Genomic DNA, 21,570 nt, shown 5'->3' on the forward strand with positions numbered 1-21,570 from the left:
TTTCCCCACAAAGGCATCCCCAAACATTTAACAATGAACTTCACTCTAATGCTCCCACCCTTGTATCCATGTTTATTACATTTGTATTAATTTGTATTAATTACAAATGTGCCTGATGATTGGAAGAAGGCCAATGTGGGGCCTGTTTTCAAAAAAGGGAGGAAAGTAGATCCGGCAAACTACAGGCCCATCAGCCTGACCTCTATCCTGGGGAAGGTTTTGGAAAAGATTATCAAAGAGGCCATCCTATACAGGCTAGCTGATTGCGATATCCTGAGGGATACCCAGCACGTGTTTGTTGCGGGTAGGTCTTGCTTGACCAATATGATTTCATTTTACGACCAGGTGACCTATCACTTGGACAAGGGGGAAAAGATTGATGCCATATATCTTGACTTTAAAAAAGCCTTTGATCTGGTATCCCATGATCACCTCTTGGCAAAACTGGCTAACTGCAGCCTCAATCTCACCATGATCCACTGGCTGCGGAACTGGCTCCGTAGCAGGCCCCAGAGGGTGGTGGTTCATGGAAATCAATAGTCGTGGTGCCCTGTGAGCAGTGGGGTCCCTCAAGGCTCTGTCCTATGGCCTTTACTTTTTAACATCTTCATCAATGATGTAGACATTGGTGTGAGAAGTGGGCTGGCCAAGTTCACTGATGACACCAAAGCATACACATCTGAGGACAGGAGGGCAATCCAGGCAGATCTTGACAGGCTTAGGAAATGGGCAGATGAGAACCTGATGGTGTTTAACACCGAAAAATCCAAGGTTCTCCACCTGGGAGGAAAAACCTGCAGCATCCTTATAGGCCCGGAAGTGCTACACTGGCTAGCACTACAGATGAAAGGGACTTGGGGGTCATGATTGACCACAAGATGAACATGAGCCTTCAATGTGATGCTGTGGCTAGTAAAGCGAGCAAAACGCTGGCTTGCATCCATACGTGCTTCTCAAGCAAATCCCAGGATGTAATTCTCCCATTGTACTTGGCTTTGGTGAGGCTGCAGCTGGAGTACTGCATCCAGTTTTGGGCTCCACAATTCAAAAAGGATGTGGAGAAGCTTGAGAGAGTGCAGAGGAGAGCCACACACGTGATCACAGGTCAGGAAAACAGATCTTATGATAAGAGACTGAGAGCCATGGGACTCTTCAGCCTAGAAAAGCGCAGGCTCAGGGGTGATCTGGTGGCCACCTATAAGTTTATCAGGGGTGTTCACCAGGATCTGGGGAAAAATCTGTTCACCAGAGTGCCCCAAGGGATGACGAGGTCGAATGGCCACAAACTCCTCCGTGACCGTTTCAGGCTGGATATAAGGAAGAACTTCTTTATTGTCCAAGCCCCCAAGGTTTGGAATAGACTGCCGCCGGAGGTGGTTCAAGCACCGACTTTGAATGCCTTCAAGACACATTTGGATGCTTAACTTGCTGGGATCCTATGATCCCCGCTGACTTCCTGCCCCTGGGGCAGGGGGCTGGGCTCGATGATCCTCTGGGTCCCTCCCAGCCTGAATGTTTATGAAATCTATGAAATCTATGAAATTACATGTCCTGCAATTCTTCTCAGAACAAAAGAATATACTTTGAATCTTAATACACTTTGAACTTCTTGGGGAATCTATAAGCAAAAAGAAACTAACTTTAACCTAGAAAACATGTTTTTTTCTGAGTGCCAAGTGTGCTTCATCTGCAAATCCACCTAAGGTGGCAATAAATCAGGATAAATCAACTGCTTTCTAAAACTATGGCAGAGGTATACAGCTCCTGTTTGTTCATATTTTCTTGACATTTCTAGATCAGAAAGTCAGATTAAGATTAATCATGTGCAGTATGTTCAGGATGATAAACAGCTTTAGGGATGGAGTATAAAACTTGGGGTTTCCCCTTGCCATTAAAATTACCTTTAGTCATGCTTTTAATCTTCCCTAGAGGGGATGGAACAGAAACATAGGAACCATCTGAAATCAAAGAAGAGAATGAAGTTTATAGACTTTGAAGACAGTATGAACATTGATAAGAAAGCGATGCAATGTTTACTTAAAGTGTGAAGGGAATGTGAGCAGAAGAAAACATTTTTAAAATCTTGATGGGATTGTGAGTTTATACTTTTGAAAACATGAGCTCTGCATACCGGGCTAGATACTTAACTTGTGAAAATTGATATATTTCCATTGAAATCCCTTGAGCTACTCTGATTCACACCAGCAGAAGATCTAGTTCTATCTATCCAATTACGCGGTGAAGTTTCAAAGGAACTGGGGGTCAAATTTCCAAAGCGTTCACCACCCAGCAACTCCCACTGCAGCATTCACCCAGCAACTCCCACTGCAGCATCCACAGGTGCTGGCCCCTGGCTGCAGATGTGGGAGGAGCTGGGCAGGGTCAGTTTGCCCCAAGTGGCACAATTTGACCCACTCCAAAGTGCATGTTCAGGCACATGTGCTGAGACACAAATCGACAGCACAAATTTGTGCTACTGTTATTTGAGCTGCTGCAAGCACACATGCCTGCATGTGTGGATGCACCCAAGGGGTGTAGTTTATTCTCCTCAGAAAGCTGGAACTTATGCATTGTGATTCACCTACCATTATCTCTGTGAATAGTGTTCCAAAAACCATAAATAACTTTTGTGACCTTTTCCTATAGCTGATAGGAGTAAGTGTTCTTCTTCCCGTTTGTTATTTAGTTATCAAAAAACAGTATTTTTTTGTAAAAACAGAAAAAAAAGCAGTAATTAATTCTTTACATGGGGAACTTAAGCTGCTAAAGACATGCAAAATGTGAATACAAAAACATCCTTCACATCAATAATAAAAGAAGTATCAAAGGAAGGCAACACAAAGGGAATAACTAAACAAAGTATTAACTATGTAGAAAAGTATGTGTAATGATCATTAAGGAATGATCTTCATTTCTTAGCTTAGTTTTTGTTTCTAAAGTGTAGCAATGACAAGACCATTTTAAGATAAAGGGGAAGGTTTGACACTAATCAGTGATGTATGTTACCTGAAAAATTGGGATTCTTATGCTGTAATTTATCTTCATATTTAAATTTATAGTATTGGGCCAAAGCTCAGAGAAACTTCAGTGGGATTTGGTCAGATCCTTCACATATAATGTGATTAGTTTATCAAACCATACCTCCTCCAGGCTGGGAGTATTCATTACAAGGTGACTCATCCTGGGGTCTTTTATAATGCTTCAAAAGGGTCACAATGGCATCATGTCCTGACCAAAAAAAAGGAAGGGAGATGGTGATGTATAACTGACATCAATTTGCATATTCAACACAATGCTCTTTACTTATTTATTTTTACTATATTAGGATTTTATTCTAAAATAAACCATGTGTCTATTTATGAAAAAATATAGAGACAGACTCAATTTGCATTAACAGAGTACCAGTATTAGGCAACTAAGTGGTCCTTAGGCATTACATTCTGCCCAAGTCCCTGAAAAATGGTTATTGCAAAAGGTGGGTGGGTTTCCCCTGGCTGCTTTTTGTGACTTAATCTTAAGGCTAAGATGAAGGCATACTTCAAAAGTAGATATATCATGGACTTAAGCAGTTTGAAAGAGAATTGTACTTAGAGGCTTAGCTGCTTAAGTGCCACTGAGATGGGGAACTTATGGAATAAATTCTAGCCCAAAATGTTTATTGATGGTAATCAGAAATACATATTTTTGAGGAAGCACCTGCCAATAAAAATAATCAGTTTGTGACATGTCTTGACCCCGGATGTGGTCAGGAGCACCTTTGAGACACTCCTGCAGTACACTCATGCTTTCAAGGGAGTCCTTTAGCTCCAAACCCCTCTCTGCTCTCTGCTGCTTGACCCCTGTGAACAGACTGCTGCTCTAAATGCCACCTTTCTGCCCTACGCTATACCCATCTCGCTCAGGTGAGATGGGTAGCTCTTAGCAGAGGGAGATTCTGTCAGCTAAAAGAATCATACCCTCATTCAGTTGCACATTCAGAAAAGATGGACCTCACCCCTTGCTGGAAAAAAGCCTGCATGGTCAAAGCTCCAAAATCCCAATTAACACTGGCAATAAGAAGATAGCAAAAAGATTTATTACAAAAATAAAAAAAGCATAGAAATCAGCATATATTGAGACAGACAGAGATATAAGAATAAACAAACAAAAGAAAATATCAGAAAAATAACCTGTTTGTACCTTGTATCTTAAATCCAAGACTACTTCCTACCCAGTTCAACAGGTTAGAAAGCAGTTTCTGGCTCTGACTTCTCTGCCAGGACCTCCTCCAATTTCTCCTGCCAACCTGCTTTACTCAGGCTGAGGGACTCCAGTGTTTCCCTAGGCCTGGGGAAACTGAAGACCCCCTTACGCTTTCCAGGCAAAACTTAAGTACAGTTTCTTATCTGTCCATTCACATGTGTCATCTATTGGATGGGGGGGAGGCACACGAAGTGTATAACTTCCTGCCCAGATCATAAATCTTTCCTAATCTAATTAAGATCAGGAGAATGTTTGCCTCCTTTTAGACATGAGGACTAGGAATCAAATATCCTAATAATACTCTCTCACTTTAGTTTCGGGCTCTGAGAAATGTCCTTCTCCCAACCGTCTGAATAGTCAGGTGTTATTCTTACAGTCCCCCTTTTAAAATATAAATTCCTCATTTGTCTAGAAGAGCCTGGTTTCTGTGCCTCAGAGTAGGTCCTTAAGGAAGATGAGTAAACAACTCATATCAAATGCTAATTTTTAGCTATTACTGTTCTTCAGCCTTTAGGCCTTGAACTTCTCTTAGGTGCCAAAGAAACTCATTCTTTATCACTTGAAAGGCATCATCGTATTGCAAACCCTGGCCCTATTATAACATATAAAATACATTTAATATTAAATAGCACAGTGCATATAAACATCAGGATAAGGACAAATACAGCTTGATACTGTCTATCTGTAGAGACTAAACATGGCATCTCTGCCAAGCAAATTCAAGAAAATATTCATGACACCCCATAAGACCCCCAGACCAGAGTGGGGTTTGTGACACAGATAATTTTCACCCTGAGAATAACTTTTATTAACAGCAATGGGGAAAATGTAAGTCTGAAAATACAGCTGTTCATGCCAACTCAGCAGACCAACACACTCTGTCTTCTTGTTGTGGACAGTTACAAATATTATCATCACTATTCTGTATGCACAGACTAGCTACTATAGCATGTAATCAGTGTCCTAGATATTTTGGAGTATATGAAAAGGTTGTTTTGGGGTCCCATTCTGCTCACTCTGATCCCCCAGAGCTCCAGATTTGAGGTCTCTCATCACATCTTCCACTTTGCTAACAGCATATTGTGGAAGGCTCTTTTAAATGTGGAATTCTTAAGTCCTTTGAGGCTATGCTGCTGGTTAATTGGATGCATTTTCAAAATAAATAGTGTCTTTATGTTTTCAAATCCCCACGCCTTTTCTCACTTTTCCTAGCCCCATGGAAAAAGAATAGAAAATAACAGCACTTTTATTATGAGGTTTTGCACTTCTGGTTCAGCTCTACGTAGTGGTTTGTCAGAGCCAGCAGCCAGTGCTCCTGTTTACCTCTGACAAACATGAGAGCACAGAAAAAAAAAGATGCTTTTGCAATGATATTGCGATGCAGTGATCACACACCAAATGCTACCTATCATTTCAACAGTTCTTTTGGCTCTATTTGCTTGGAGCTGTTTTAATTTCCTGCCAGCTCAGTGGCAAAATTTGTTGGCATTTTCTTAGGGATATTCTTCATCAAGAGCCTAATGAGTGCAAGCATTCTGGCTCATGATAAGCAGAAACCTGCCAGGAAAATGCCAGTAAGCTCACAAGTGATGAAAGGCTTGTTCGCTCGACTTCCTAAGTCCTGCAAACAGTTCACAGCAGCCCTCACAGAATCCATTCTATAATTCTTTCATCATAGAAATACTGCATCTACTGTGATGATTCATGGGATTTAATTTGTGAAACGAAATAAAATTGCATTTGCACAAAACTGGCTGCTAATTTAATACAGTACGAGAAGCTGAAAGATTTCTATTTGTATCCAATGCTCCCTAAGCAAAGCTATTGGAAACTGATTAATTGAGAGAATCTACAATTTATTGATGATTTAGTGCAACTTGTATCTTCAGCTACTGGATTTTTTCTGGAATTTTCTGTGATTACACCGAGTGATTGACTATCTCCAAGGATTTAGTCTTCATTTAATATCTGGGTCTTACTGTTACAAAAAGGTGGCAACAGATCATTATTAACACTGTAAAAAGAGTAACTAAACGCTCAGCATCTAGCTGAAACAGGACAATAATAAGTCAATGAGATAATGACGATCCATGCCACATTAAACACACGAGAGCTATTGTGATGTGTTTAATACAAACTGTCCGGACTTCTGTGTAAGAGGATGGCAAGCAGGAACACCTTGCAGAGAGATGCCTGGAGAGTTGTTTTGCTGACTCATCCTGTTGTCAGGTGCTGTTCTGCTGACTCACCAACTCCGGTGGATAGCTGTTCCAACCAGTGAATATAAAACTGCTTTGGGGTCTCATGAAAATAGAGAAATGTAAGGAAAATGGTGGGATCCTGTAGATAGAAACCCTAGACACCAGCCAGCTCAGAAGAAATTTAGACTGTTTTCTGCTTCTTTGTTATATAAAAAGCGAAACTTCTTTGACTGACTAGGAAAAAAAACCACAGAATATAAATCTGACATATTACTCAGACAATTCTGTGAGACGTACAGGACAGGACAGCTGGAACCACAAAAAACAGCCCTGAATTTATGCAGGAACACAAGTGTAATGCGTAGCTCCTTGCAATGTCTCCTCAGGTTGTGAAAAAAAAACCTTCATCCAAATAATATAGGTAGAAATTGCCTTTTCTGAACTCTGAAAAATGAAGTTTTTATTTTAGCAGCACATAACAACTCTTACAGAAGCTGAGTTTGTGTTGAATCAAAGTAAGGTTTAACAGCCTCAAATATTTGAAGGAATAAATCCCAGGCATGGTTTTCAGCAACTTGATGTCAGAGGCTGGAATACAGTTGTGGGCGTTCCCAATCCACAGGTGCTGAGGGGTCAGTGTGTACTATTATCTTCTACCGTAATAGTCCTTTGTATTTGCAACAGAAATGAGGAAATTGAAATACCTTTCTCATAAGCCCACATCAAACAGGTTTGCTCATCTTTTTCTCCACTAGACCTGCTAGGATCACAGGCTACCAGATTCATATCAGCTCCATTATCCAGTAAAAACTGTACTAGACGAATGTGACCGTGGTAGCAAGCACAGTGCAATCCTAGAACATTAGAGGGGGGAAAAGAATAGTCAGTGTGGTAAGTACAATTGTTACAACAACATAATAGGACTTGTAGCAATAGCTATGAAGCCTGAATTGATTTCCTTGATAATGGAATATATTATCAGGCGAATGATTACAGCACTGTAAGAAAAGAAAATATTATGCTATAAGAGCCAATCTATTGCTTGCCATACAGGACATGTTAGCACTTATTCCACTGCCTGCAAATCACTACGATAAATATAGGTTAGCAATTTTATTTGATATAAATACAAAAAGAAAGGGATTTTTTGCCTTTAATAAACAAAAGGGAGATACACATTCTGGTGAGAATTCATGTATATTGTTCTAGTGTGAGCAGATCTCTTCTCTTCTTGACTCCCTGCATTAATTTATCATCAGTTTCCCCCTCCTCACTTTCCAAGCACTTTTCAGCTCCTCATGTCTATATTTCTGTCCCCACTTCCTTCTGCACACCCACCCATAAGCCTCTCAGAACTGAGGTTTTCATCTCCTTATGCCACTCTTTGCATCTTTTCTCATGTCACCATGCTTAGCAAGAACAGCCCAATTATACATAATTCAAGTGCATTCTGAAATTGCTTCTATTACATTCCAGTTATAAAGGATGCTTGTTATTTGTTTATTGTATTGTTACTGTTCAGTTTAAGATGCGAGCCTTTCAAGTGCTTGATACCCTCAGCCACCTCTCTGTGTCACTGGGAGTTACAGATTCAAGTACTTTTGCAAATCTGGGCCTAAGTATTTAGAAGCCTAGCCATAAGCAGTGACAGAAGTAGGGTAAATTATGCTGGATTCTGTGCTTTTCTTACTGGACTGCTAGTGATACCCAAGTTAGCTGCATCACAACTACACTACACAGTAGCAGGGGCAACGCATAGGCAGTGTATGCAGATGCATGTGCACTCCCTGCACATGGTGGAGCACCCCATGCAAAAAGGCACTGCTGACACTATCGGTGGCACCTGTGGGTGGTCGCCACTTGCCACCCTAGCATCTTCAGGTGGTCCACGATTGCCCCTGGCAGCCGCTGCCGGTGATGCCTGCAGGTGGTCACCGAACCCTGGTTGGTGCTCGCCACCCCACCCTGCCACCAACGGTACCGGTGGTGTCTGTGGGAGCTCCCTGCTCACTGTCACATGGCTCCCACCGCTGCCACTGGGCTCCCGCCACTGCCAGTGCAGCCGTGCCCCCCCCCCCAGCCGCTGGGGGCATGCACTGTTCATGCACAGCAGTGTAGACATATTTAGGAGTGCTCAAATCTCACTGAATTCAACAGGAAACTGAGCATCTGACTCCTATTAACTCCTCTTGAAATCTCAACCTAGACATTTTGGGCTTGGGAACTTCTCTGTTAAGAACATCTAATGCATAAATATTAAGGATCATGATCATACCTGTATGCCCATCTCTTCCTTGATGATTGATACTTATAACATTCTGATCGAGAAGAAATTTTACAAGTTCTATGTTCTTACCATAGGTACAAGCACTGCAAAAGTAACACAGAAAGTGAATTCACCAGTTCCTATAACACGCAAAATGGATTACCCAATGATTTCAAGGGAGTTACCTTGACATTAAATTGGTGTAACAGAATGGAGGATCTTAATTTAAGTGCAAATGCAGGGTTAATACACAACATAAATATGTACTTTTCCACCCTTTTGGAAAAATCCATATTATTATTCCCCTTGAGCTCCACACTATTGGGTCACATGCTGTGGGGGCAGCCCCTGGGATCCCACTTCCTCTTCCCACTGCATGGACACTACCAGTGGCAGCATCTGCACTCTGCCTAGGCTACATTGGCGATGTGCATCCATCCTGTGGTGTGGGCAGCATCAGTGGTATGTGAACCCCTTCTGGGTCCTCCCTCACCATACAGCTATGGAAGAGGTGGCCACAGGTGCTACCAGTTTATCCCAGGATATCCCTGTTTTATGTCTTCATAGAAGTGTGGTGAAATCTTTGGAACAATTTTTTACATGAATTTTGACCTGCCAACTTATTCTTGTCTATATATCTATGATAATGTCTATGTAGCTAGAAGATCTAGAATGTCTAGGAGTCAGAGGGATTCTAGGCTTGGGGACCATGTTCAGATTCACTTAGGAGAAAGACAAAGACAGAAAAAAGAAATAATTAATCCAGATGTAATGAACTTGTTGATATTTTAACATTTGTCCTCTCTCCTATATGACCTCTTCGGCTATAGTTCTCCACTGTCGTTATAGCAACACTAGACTCTTGTCCTTGTCTCTGTTGCATATGTGAGCCTAGCATTCATACCTTGCCTGAAATCTTGGTCTCAGTCAGGCTGCGGTAGAGGTTTTTGCATGAATCTATAAGCAGAATTCAATGTTGTACCTGTGAAAAGCTGTTTCACTGAATATATTTTCCTTAGTCAGGCTTTCTGTTCCTGACAGATGAATTATTTCCTTGACAACTTCAAATTTTCCATTGTAACAAGCACTGAAGACAAAGTCAGAAAAGTGTTAGTAATGGAATTATTAACACTCTTAATACTGCCAATGTAAAACAATGCTTATTTCCACTACTCACAGGTGTAATGGTGTATCCCCGTAAATATTAACTACATGGGGCTGAACTTCAAAATTGCTTTGGAGCAGGAACTTGACTATTTCATGGTGTCCAAATCGACAGCAGAAGTGAAGAGGTACATGATCTTCATTGTCCTGTGCATTTGCTGTCATTTTGAATAAAAGAGAGAGGAAACAAGAGGTTTACAGTCAGTCCAGTTTTTTTTTAATCGTGTGCTTGTGCATATAAATGAAATCCCAGCAAAGTTAACTGGTAAGCATATCTGGGCTTGATTCCTTATAGTGGAAGCCAATGGGACCTTTTCCACTGACTTGAACAGATACAGGATCAGGCCCTACAACCTTCATAATAAATCATCGAAGCCATTTTCTTGTAATCATTCAGAATGTAATTAGGTTTGCAACACGAGATTTCTGGCATGTTTTGATGGCATTTTCAACAAAGAAAAGTAGGAGGTATTAATGAGCCAATGACCCTTGGAAAGTGGTATTACTGTCAGTGTATTAACAATATGAAGCAAAACTCTGATCCAAAGTTACTATGCATAGGAAAACAACCCTCTGGGTAATCTCAAATAAATGGAGCAAAATTCATTCATTAAAAAAATGGGAAGAAAAATCCTTCAACGCTGTTCCCTGGAGTGGAAAATTCAGTTACTTTTAAAGAATATATTAGCCTCATTAAGTACTAGGAACTGGCCAAGAGAACAAAGGGTAGTTGCAGAAAACCCCCAAAAACATGAATACAGGAGATACAAGGAAAGATATATTATAGTAAAAACATTAATAAACATTCGTGACCCTCCTCCTCAAGATTTTCAGAAGAGATTACAAGAAAGCCTGTAGTAAATGATTCTCAGTCAGGGTGCTATGGGACCCTGTGTGGTCCTGGCCTGCCATTAGATTTTGTATGGGTGCTGCACAACGCTAGCATTGTTATGTATGCAAACATCTACACATGATTCATAAGATAAACCCAGAGATTTCAAATAGGAAACTAGAGTGTCAAAAACATTCTGACCTGTTGGGGGCTTTCTGAGTTCTCTGCAACAGAATAAATGCTCTATTATTTTTCTGTAACCAAAACATGAGTAAAAGCCATAAGATGGCATTTTCCTAGGCGGTGTCTTGAGTGTAAGGAGGGTGCCCTTGATCACTGCGGTAATAGATCACTATGGAATAATCTATATGTATAGCTGAAATTTCCACTTAATCCTCTGAGTCAGCAAGTGTTTTATGTTATGAAGGTTTCCATACATTCTTGTTTCAGAGCCCATCTAAAGAACCCATTGGCTGTGTACAGGTCTAAGAATTCTTTGAATTCTACTAAAATTTTGTCTTTAATGATATTTTGTGGCAGTGAGATACATGGGTGAGTTAGTTATACAATGTACCTAGTAAGTCCTTCTACCAGTATGAAGCTTGTGTTTTTAAATTCCAGTGACTATCTCCTTGTCGTCTTCTTCTAAGAAAGGGTAAAAGAAAGAAACACAGACCTTTCTGTGTATTATTTTGTGTACCTCTAATATATAACCTTTATATTTTTATTACAGTGTGCTGCCAGAGGCTGATTCATTCTGAAGTGGAATGAAGAAGAGGAAATAAATGTTGAAGTTCATTCTACATTTTCTGTTTAAAAGACTTGCTGTTTGATAAGGTAATAGAATAGCTGGAAAGCCAGAGGTACTTTACTGATTCCAAACCATCAGAAAGTATAGCATAAAGAGTTAAGGAGCACAGTTTCCCACCCCCCATTTATTCACATTGGGGAATGATGATGAAAATATACATGAAGACTTGCTGAGGAAAGAGATATAACCCCTCCCATTGCTTTTAAAAACGATGATAACCCTTTCATTTGCAAAAAGAATGTAACAGGAAAAACCCAGAAAAGAAGTAAGAAAGCCTTTGTAGAAGAACTATAAGAACAAGTAGAGCACTCGGCTGTGACATCAGTAAGGAAGATTATAACAGAGAACTTCTGGTATGAGAATCTTGGAGTTGGGATTTTAAATTTTTACAAAATCATAAGAAATATTTGAGCTATCCCTGGAAGAGATGCTGCTCAGTGCTTAGTGCTGCTTGCACAGCAGACTCCAATCATAAAGGCGTTATCCAGCAAGAAAGCGGTAGAAGCTTAGTACAAAAACAAGCAAAGAAATTCCTAAATGGGACACTTGAAGCACCATAAAAATTACCTGTAAGACTATCTAGATACTTGGAAAGGTGAGACAATTTCCAGCCGTCAGAATCATAAGAAAGGACAAAGGGAGCATGTTTGCCAAAGGAAATGGCCCACACAAGACAGCAATATCTGTTTGCAGGAGTCTGTGTTCCAGGATGGTACTGATGTACTGTTAATCTTCATATGAGACAGTTTAAAAATGACTTAATTGGCAGGGTTGAATATAACTTAAATAGATACATTTCAGGGTATAAGCTGCAACTTTGGATGGTGTTGACGGGGAAAGATACATTTATTGTGATCATTCAAAGTTGATAGAAGCTATAAAAGCAAAGAATCCATATTTTAAATCATTATGGGAGGAGTGTCCAAGATACAGTCTGCAGGCTTGATCCTACTCACGGAGCCCCATCAGCTGAACCCCAGTGCTGCCCCTGGGTTTTGAATTGACCTACACACCACGTGCAGTGTGTGCAAGACCAGCCCAGTGCCCAGGGCTTGGGACGTGAGCTGCACGTGGCACCCACTTTGCCCTGTCCAGAACTGCACTGCACATAGTGCTGCACCTGCCAGTCTGGAACTGAGCCGCGCATGGTACCTGCTGTGGCTGGTCCAGGACCTGCACTGCGTGCAATGCCAGCTGTTTGATGTCTTGGATGTGATATGTTTTGAGGGGAAGGGAAGGGCAATGGGCCCATGGAGCTGATCTAGCCAATGGAGCTACTCTTAACCCATTCATCCAGCCTGTGTAGCAGTACCAAGCCACTCATCCAGTCTGTAGGGCCAAATGACTTTGACACACCTGCATTATGACTTTAAACACTAAATAATCTGCTAGAGCAAAATATGAAGCACACTCTATATGTGTTTCATAGAATGTAGAATAAAAGAGAATGAGACTATCTGTAGATAGAAAAGGGACATCCTTGTCTCATAGTTATTGATGATTTTTTACAGATTCTACTTCTTACTAGACAAAACAGATGATAGATTTTCATTTTCACCTAAGATTGAAACTAATCAAGTTTATTATCCAGGCAAATAACACCGATGATTCATCCAGGTCTAAAACTTGTTGCTAAGTATTATTTTCTGTTAGAAATTGTCATTGAAAAAATGATGTGAAAAATATGAGTATTTGTATGGTCATTCTTTAAATCTATAGCAGGACGAGAGATAGAAGGAGGTGAGAAAGTTGCAGACACAACTTACTGCAAAAGTGAATGAGAAAATGTTACTTTGGAATAACACTGTTTTTATTTAAAAAAATAAACTTACCGGTTGCTTGCTAGAAAAAAATAAAGCAGTTTTGTGATTTATCATTGTCACATAAAAGTATTGATTTGCATGAATAGTAGTACTGATTAAACCCTACTCACATGAATAAGGATGTCTCATATGAGGAAGTATTCCTGGACTCTAGAAATCAGGGAGATGTCTTTTATCCTAGTTGCAAAGTATTTTCTTCTATCGTACAGTTTTATTTGGATTTTATGAAATAGCTGAACTCACTTAGAAATAAGGAAGAATAAGTAAGAATTGTTATGGGGTGAATAATGCTAATCTAATAGTAAAAGACTAAGAAGCTAGAGAGCAGGAAGAAAAAGAGATAAAAATGAGATTTGTCATGACAAATCGATCCCAGCAACTGGATATTCTCAAAATTCAATACATTTCAAGTGCTATCAGTTCATAATGGCAAATTAAACTTAAGCTTGTATTATGGGTCTAAAAATGAATTGAGTTTAAAATAATTTGATAAAAATATACTACTATAATATTTCCAGAAAAAATGTTTTATTTATCTGGTCATTCAAGCAAATGCTCCCTTTTGAAAGTGTTCACATTCAGATGAGAAGTGTTCATATTGCAACAGTGCTCATACTGCTTTGCTCAAACCTAAACTAATCATGGGATTAACATCTGGAGAGAGTGAGCTGGATTTTTTGTTTGTAGATTGTAATATAAAATGTGTTTATAATATAAAATATATCAACATGATTTCTACTTCTTTGTGACAAGGATGAAGCTAAACTCGTGTTTAAATTAATCCTTGATGGATCTGAATGAATTCAAGTCAGCAGAACCTGATGAGCTTCATCCCGGTGTACTGAAGAAACTGGCACAGGAGATCACTGAGCCCTTGGCATTAATAGTTAGAAACTTATAGAGGAGAGATGAGATACCAGAGAACTGTAAAAGGGCCAGCATAGTGTCCCTCTTTAAAAAAGGCAAACAACAGGATCGGGGGAACTACAGATTAGTTAGCCTCACCTTGATATCCAGGAAGTTATATCTTAATGAATTCAATGTGCAATCATCTGGAGAAAGAACAGTCAGTATGAGTTTGGTAAAGATTTGGCAAAAATCTTGCCAAACAAACTTCATCTTCTTTGACAAGATAACTAGTTGGGTGGATGCATGGAATAGATGAAGGGAATCTGTGGATACAGTGAATCCCAATTTCAGCAAGGCTTTTGACAAAGTCCCACATGACCTTCTTATAAACAAATTGGAGAACTGTGGGCCAAAGTTACTACAGATTTCCCTCATTTTATGCAGGTTCCATATGCCCAAATTTACTTGTATGAGATGACACATTTTATACCAAAAATTTTTCATATGCAAGGTAAATTCACTCTTATGTGACCAGCATGATGGAAGCCTGCAGTCAGTTGCTTTGTGCGGTGCATTGAGGGAGTGACACCATAGACCAGGGAGCAGCACCATGTGCTGCCCCCCCAAACAACACCAGTCCCTCACTCGCCCCTAACCCCCAGGGGCTGGTGCTATGGAGGAGCTGGGCACAGGGCTGTCCCTGGGCCAGGGTCTTCATAGTGGCATCACCCTCATGCCACCCCTTCTGTGCAGTGCTGGCAGTGGGGAGGTGTCTTTGTGGGCACAGCACTGGTGGGCAGTGCAGGCTGCAGCAGAGACCTGTGGCCAGGGTCAGACTCGCCCCCCAGCTCCCTCCTCAACCCCCACCCCTGTGCTAGTGCCCCATGTGAGGGGCAGCATGAGGGCAGCACTATTGTGAAACCCCTTGCCAAGGGACACGCCTGTACCTGGCTCCTCCATAGTGCCAATCCCTGCAGCCCAGCCTGGTCCAGCCCTGTCAGCATGGTGCCCTGGGAGCTGGGAGCCTTGAAGCCACCTGGCAGCAATGTTGTACTGTTTGCTGTTGGTGAGCACCAAAATGGTCTTGTAAAAGTGGTAGAAATGGGTCTGGGGGAGGTTGAGTTCTTAGAACATATCCCTATTTGTTACATTGTAAATTGGGTTCCCTTTATGTGAATTCAAGTTATGTGCCATTTTCCAGGAACACATGTACAGCATAAAACAAAGGAAACCTGTATAAGATGGATAGACAATTGACTCAATAGCCTAAAGCAAATGGTAAGTATAAATGGATTTTTGATGGAATCACAGGAAGTTTCAAATGGAGTTCCACAAGGGTCTGTCCTCGGTTGTTCAACATGTTTGTTAACGATTTGGATGCTGGAATAGAGAACTTCTTGAGCAAATTTGCAAATGACATGAAATTGGGATGGACTGCAAATACATGAGGATTAAGTACAGACACTCAAAAAGCCCGAGGCTGAATTGATTCAGTTTTTGCAGGTTAGTCTAAGCTGTGCAGTTTAAATTGACACAGAAATGAACAGACATTTATTCAGGAAATGCAGCCACATATCTGCAGTGGCTCAGGCCAGAAGTCATGGAGTGTTAGAGCAGGGACCTCTGAGTGTGTGTTCACTTTCTCTTCCTGTTGCCCCCAAGGTCTCTGGGATTTGCAGTCAAGAATCACAGCAGCAGGACTCTGCAGGATGACTCATCACTTCTTCCTGCTCCTAGGTGCCTCTGGGATTTGTAGTCCACAGTCCCAGCAGTAAGTCTGAGCAGGGGAAGTGGTGTTTAACTCACCCTGCCCCCTCCTGGCCCCAGACCCCAGCTGGGGTTTGCTGGGCAGGGGGGGAAGTATCCTCTCTGTAGACTGGGCTGAATCCCCAACTGGGCTTGCCCCCCACTTTGTCAGCCAGCCCTCACTGCTCAAGATGGAGAACAGAGGGGTGGGACCTGCCCCGCTCTCTGGAGCAGACAGCACAGCCCAGCCCAGCCCAGCCCAGCCCAGCCCAACCCAGTTCTGGAAAGCATGCTGGGATGCTGGGGGACTGTGATTTAACTTGAACCAGGAAGGGGTCTAGGACAGAAGTTTCATAAACCGGTTTGATCTAAATCAGTTAAGTCTGATACCACATTCAACCAGGTTTATCTTAAACCAGTTTCAGCCATTTTGAAACTAGCTTATGTGCACTCAATTTGTGTTCTATTACAGGTTTAAACCAGTTTCTCATCACTTAAACCAGTTTCTGTGTAACATCTGTCCCTAGCCTTACAGGTTTAAACCAGTTTCTGATCGCTTAAACTGGTTTATGTATAACTTCTATCCCTAGTCTGGAGGACAAGAAGGCAATTTGGAAGGATCTTGACAGACTGGAAACTTGGAAAGGAGCTAACAGGAAGAAGTTCAGTGCTGACAAATGCAAGGTGTTACACCTTGGGAAGAATAATCAGAAACACAAATACAAATGGATGACAACTGGCTGGATGGCAGGATTATGGAAAAGGATCTAGGACTCAATACGAGTCTGCAGTGTGATACAGCTGCACAAAATATGAGTGAGGTTTTGGGATTCATCAATAGGAACATAAAGTACAAGACTCAAGAGGTGATAGTGCCCCTTTACTCAGCAGTGGTGTAGGCCTCATCCAAAGTATTGTGTACAGTTTGGGGCTCCATATTTTTAAAAGATAATGAGAAATTAGAGATGGTTCAGAGACAGTTAATAAAAATGATAAGGCAAGGCATATGAGGAGAGGTTGAAGGAAATAGACATGTTCAGCTTATGGGAAAGGCATATAAGAAGGGTAATGATAGCAGCCTTCAAATATCTGAAAGGATGCCATAAAGATGAAAGAGAATGTCTTTTCCCTCTAGTTGCAGAGAGCAGGATGCAGACCAATGGCTTGAAGTTGCAGCAAAGTCAAATTAGTTTGGATATCAGGAAAAACTTCTTCATTGTTATAACAGTGAGGCAATGGAACCGATTGCCTGTCAAATCTCCATCACTGGAGCGTTCAAGATGAGGCTGGATAAGCATTGGTCAGGGATGATCTAGGAGTAGCTATGCCTGTGGTATACTATGGATATATCTCATGCTTCTGGGCCTTTCTGTTTGCCACATAGGGCAGGGAAAGAGTTTATTTTTTCTCCTGTTGCTACATGTTTTTTCCTTTTGGATCTTCCTCAGAAGCAAGGACTGTTGGCTGCACTCAAGACTGGGGATTTTGAAGGGGGTGTACAGTGTTCCTGCTGGGACTAAAAGCCTAAGGTTCCTGATTGGAAGGTCTTGCCCCTCTGCTTGGGGTCAGACTAATTGCTACATTTGGGATCAGGAAGGTATTCTACCCCAAGGTCAGATTGGCACGGACTGTGGGGGCTTTTGCTTTCTTCTGTAGTGGGGGGAGTGGCTCTCTTCCTTGGATCTCCCTGATGTCTACAACAGCCTTTGCAGCAGTAGGATATTGGCAACTATTGACCCCTTGCTTTACCTCTGACAGATTAGGATGCTATGCTTTGTGGTTGTGTGACAGGGTTGCCAGTTGTTGTAGTAGGTTAGACAAGGAGTTTTTTGTGATTCTTTAGATATAGATGACCCTGGCTCAGGCAAAAGGTTGAACTAGATGGCCTTCTGATGTCCCTCTAGCTGTACTTTTCTATGATTCTATAAATGACTTTGGTGCTACCTGTATTTTGCAAATGTTAGTAAAGTTTGACAACACTTTGGCCTTTTCAGTGTGATTCAGTGAACATTGATTTTCTTTGTCTGTTTCAGTGGCCTGAGAAATGAGATTTAAATAACCAAACAATAAAAATATATTCAACAGACTGGGTCACTTCCATGAAACAGATCGCTGAATTACAAAAGATGTTTGCAAAATTACCTTATTTTATTTTATATTATAAATTATTTTCATTCTTAATTGTTGATGAGTTATTCCTCTGTTACCATAGTAAGATCAAGATTCCAAAATGTCCCATTGTGTGTGTAAAACATTTCAGCTTCCATTTTCCTTGCTTTTTCCAATGAAGAATATATAATTTTCAAATCAATAATCTGGAATGGATCCTAATTTCCTCTTTTCTGGAATAAATTAGCTCACTGAGAATAAACCTCTTTCTTCCTGAAATGGTGAGTGAACATCTCTTCTCTTTTCCCCTTTTATTATAATTATATTGGTTCACTGCACACATATCAAGACTTAAATATCAAGAGCTCATTGTTGAAAAAAAATACTTACAAATCTGAGTCACGCTGTTTCCCCATTTTTAATGAGTGAGTAGGAGGTGTGTAATGTATTCATGACTCAGAGAGAATATGTTAAATTTATGCTGTCAGAACCTAGCAAGTAGGAGGCATGTGGGTGCAGACAGTTACAGTGCCACCAGCAGAACAGGCCTGTGATACTGTGGAAACAAAGAACACGAATGATGCTAATTTTGGCAGCACGGAGCCCAGAAGAGCGCACAGAAAACCTGAGTCCTGAGTGGAACGATTGAAGAAAAATGACATATAGTCATTGCATTCTGGGCTGTGTGATATTAAACAAGGGGCAATACTTTTCTGAATTGGGGCCAGACATTATGGGTTTGAGAATACAGCACATATACATGCAAAACTCCCATAATGAAAACTCGATCAGTCTGCAGTCAAATTAGCTGAAAGGCTCTTGCTGTCTTCCATAAGGACTACATGAGGCCTGAACTGAGTATGGGCTGCAGGAGTTTTACATGATTTACATACACGGTTACATGGGATCCTTTTTAGCCTTTCTCTGTAATGATCTATTGTTTTTAATTCATGAATAGCTGTGCACATTCACAGGCATTAAAAATAAAAAGGATGCTATGTTGGGAGGATACAGCTGAGCAATTTTGATAACTTTTGTTCTTTTCATAGTGTGTCTGACTCTGGCAGTAAACATCAGTTATTTCAGGGATATTTTTTTCCAGGTTTGCTTTTAATTAAGTCTCTCAAGATCAAATAGAAATTGTCTCTTTAGGCAAACTCCTGACCCCACTGAAATCACTGGGAAGTTTGCCATTGGCTTCAGGAGGTGAATATTTCAGTCTATGTGTTCTGACTGTTAGTGGCCATGGACAGGTGTTCGTTTCTAGTAGTAAGAATTTCAGAGAAGAAAAATGGCCTGGGATCTGGAGCATACACGTGTTCTAGCCCCGTAATGAACTCTCTAGGCAGGGGGCACTAGACGGCTGCTCCCTCACCCTTAGGGGAGCACACTACTTGAAAGCCTGCCCTCCTCCCTGCCTGAGAAGAGGGCAGGCTATTAATAGGCAGCCTCTGTTTTCAAAATTGCAGTGTATGCAGGCACATGGGATGATTTAATGCTGGAGGTGTGGGGAAGTGCAGCTGGGAAGAGCCTCTCTGACCCAGTTCTTGACTTTCTGGCTTTTAAATGACCATGATGGGCAGGTTGGGTGGCACATATTCCCAAATGGGCAGGTTTTGTGTCGCACATCAAAATTTTAAGTCTGCAGGGCCAGGGACACCTCCCTACCCTGTCAGCCTTTAAATCACCCTGCAGAGAAAATCTCCTCCTCCCACTCCCCAATCAGCTGATTGGCCAGAAGGGTACTAGGGACTTTCCCTGCTGGGGCCCACAGGGACAAGGCAAGCTATCAGGAAGCCAGGGCTCTCCCTCCCTCTCTTTTAAAGGGAGGGAGAGAGAGCAGAGGATTGTGGGATACTGGGTGTCCATCCTCCACACCCAAGATAAGTGGAGAACTGTACAGGAAGAGAGAGATCTGTCTTGTAGGAATCAATCTCAGTTTCTTGTGGAGGAGCCAGTTCTCTTCTGCAAGAAAGCACTTCAATGGCTGTACAGCTTTTTGTGCTGGAGAAAGGATTTCTTCATGGTACAAATGTAATGCCTGTTTATGGCCAGTGTGTTAACAGCAGTAAGAAAAAAGTCAAGAGTTATATTAAACTAAACAATGTTACAGATTCTTTGTTGTCACTTTTTCAAAAATCACCTTTGTCTAGTTCTTTCTAATTGCCTAATAAATGTAATATAAGGCTGCATCAATTTTGCGTACAGGAACCTCAGGATTAATACTTTTCCCATCATTTTTTAGTTTCTAAAATCTGCATTTTATAATTACTAATTAATTTTTCCCTGGTGCGCATGCATATGTTTGGGTGTGCGTGCATGCATGTGTATGCCTCTACTGTACAAGTATTACTAAAACAGGTGGGGAGCAGTAATGGTACATCCTCCCAATGAGTTTCAAAACCATGTAATAAACTGCAGAGTTATTATATAAATCAAGGGTCAGCAACCTATGGCCCACAGGCCAGACCTAGCCTGTGCACCTGGAGCATTCAGCAGCAGAAAGCTGTAACAGCAGTCACTTTCCCATGCTGCTATGGGGAGAAGCAGTAGTGGTGGCTGAGTCGTAGCACCTAACTGCCTACCTGCCTCTGACTCAAACTGGGATAGTCCAGCCCACAGACTAAAAAGGTTGCCAACTACTGCTATAAATTATATTTATTGTGTATTTTTACTATCTCTGCTGCATTTTACTCACCAGTCCATCTCTGTTTAACTTCATTCAACATACCAAACTTGGAACAGCTTCAAACAGTCACCAGTTAATAAGAGGAAAAAATCAGAACACTGGAAAAAAGTGCTTATTCCTTACTCCCTTTTCTAAAATTATACAGGGGTAAGGTCCAGGACAGAGGATATTCAGATAACAGGATTAAGATCCAATATCCCACAGATTTAGGAGAGGAAGGTATGCATTTGGCAAGGTTAGAATCTCCTTTTCCAATAAGACACTCACCACTTGTTTCCAAGACAGGCAAATCCCAGGACGCTACAGCAATTTCATGAAGAGCTACTTAAGTTACTGTATTTCCTCACATACAACACACCCCCTTTCCTCCAAGATCAGCCCCCCCAAAACTGGGATGTACGTATTAAATGGGGAAACTTATTTTCTATCCAGTGCTGGAAGCACATAGATTTAATTCCTAGTCTACAGCGTCACCACTGTGGTATTACTGTTCAGCAGGGATCCAGGTTTTTCGTTCCACACAGGAAAATGGGAAAAAACATGGATTTTCCCACTTGACCAAGAAAAATGCAGATCTTTCATTTTAACAGAGAAATAAGTGGATTTTCCACATTTGCAAGGAACTCTCTGCAGGCTGGCAGAGTTCCAGCCTGCAAGGGGCTGGGGGGAGTGGAAGAAGGGCGGTCAGGCAGGGGCACCATGTGGATGTGGGGACATACACACGTACATGGCTGCTAGGCAGCCTGGAAAGCAGCTTCTGCACGTAAGTCTGGTGGGGGGGAGGGGGGATTGAGGCCCCCATAGGGACGAAGGGAGGGAGGGAGGGAGAGAGGGAGTG

General features: G+C 41.4%; 1 protein-coding gene across 2 annotated transcripts in view; it reads right to left on the reverse strand.

The window, feature by feature from the left end:
- LOC109305407 (serine/threonine-protein kinase TNNI3K) overlaps positions 1–21,570 on the reverse strand; it is a 291,292-nt gene that overhangs the window by 130,243 nt on the left and 139,479 nt on the right. For both annotated transcript variants that reach the window (XM_019528397.1, XM_019528398.1), the window contains 6 exons: positions 9,887–10,031; positions 9,692–9,796; positions 8,719–8,813; positions 7,148–7,297; positions 3,142–3,228; positions 1,902–1,958 (listed from right to left, as the gene is read on the reverse strand). In XM_019528397.1, the coding sequence (XP_019383942.1) occupies positions 1,902–1,958; positions 3,142–3,228; positions 7,148–7,297; positions 8,719–8,813; positions 9,692–9,796; positions 9,887–10,031 (639 nt within the window). The remainder of the gene's footprint in view (positions 1–1,901; positions 1,959–3,141; positions 3,229–7,147; positions 7,298–8,718; positions 8,814–9,691; positions 9,797–9,886; positions 10,032–21,570) is intronic.

Source organism: Gavialis gangeticus, unplaced genomic scaffold (assembly GCF_001723915.1).
Source record: "Gavialis gangeticus isolate Ggan-Ray unplaced genomic scaffold, GavGan_comp1, whole genome shotgun sequence".
Classification (NCBI taxonomy): Eukaryota; Metazoa; Chordata; order Crocodylia; family Gavialidae; genus Gavialis; species Gavialis gangeticus.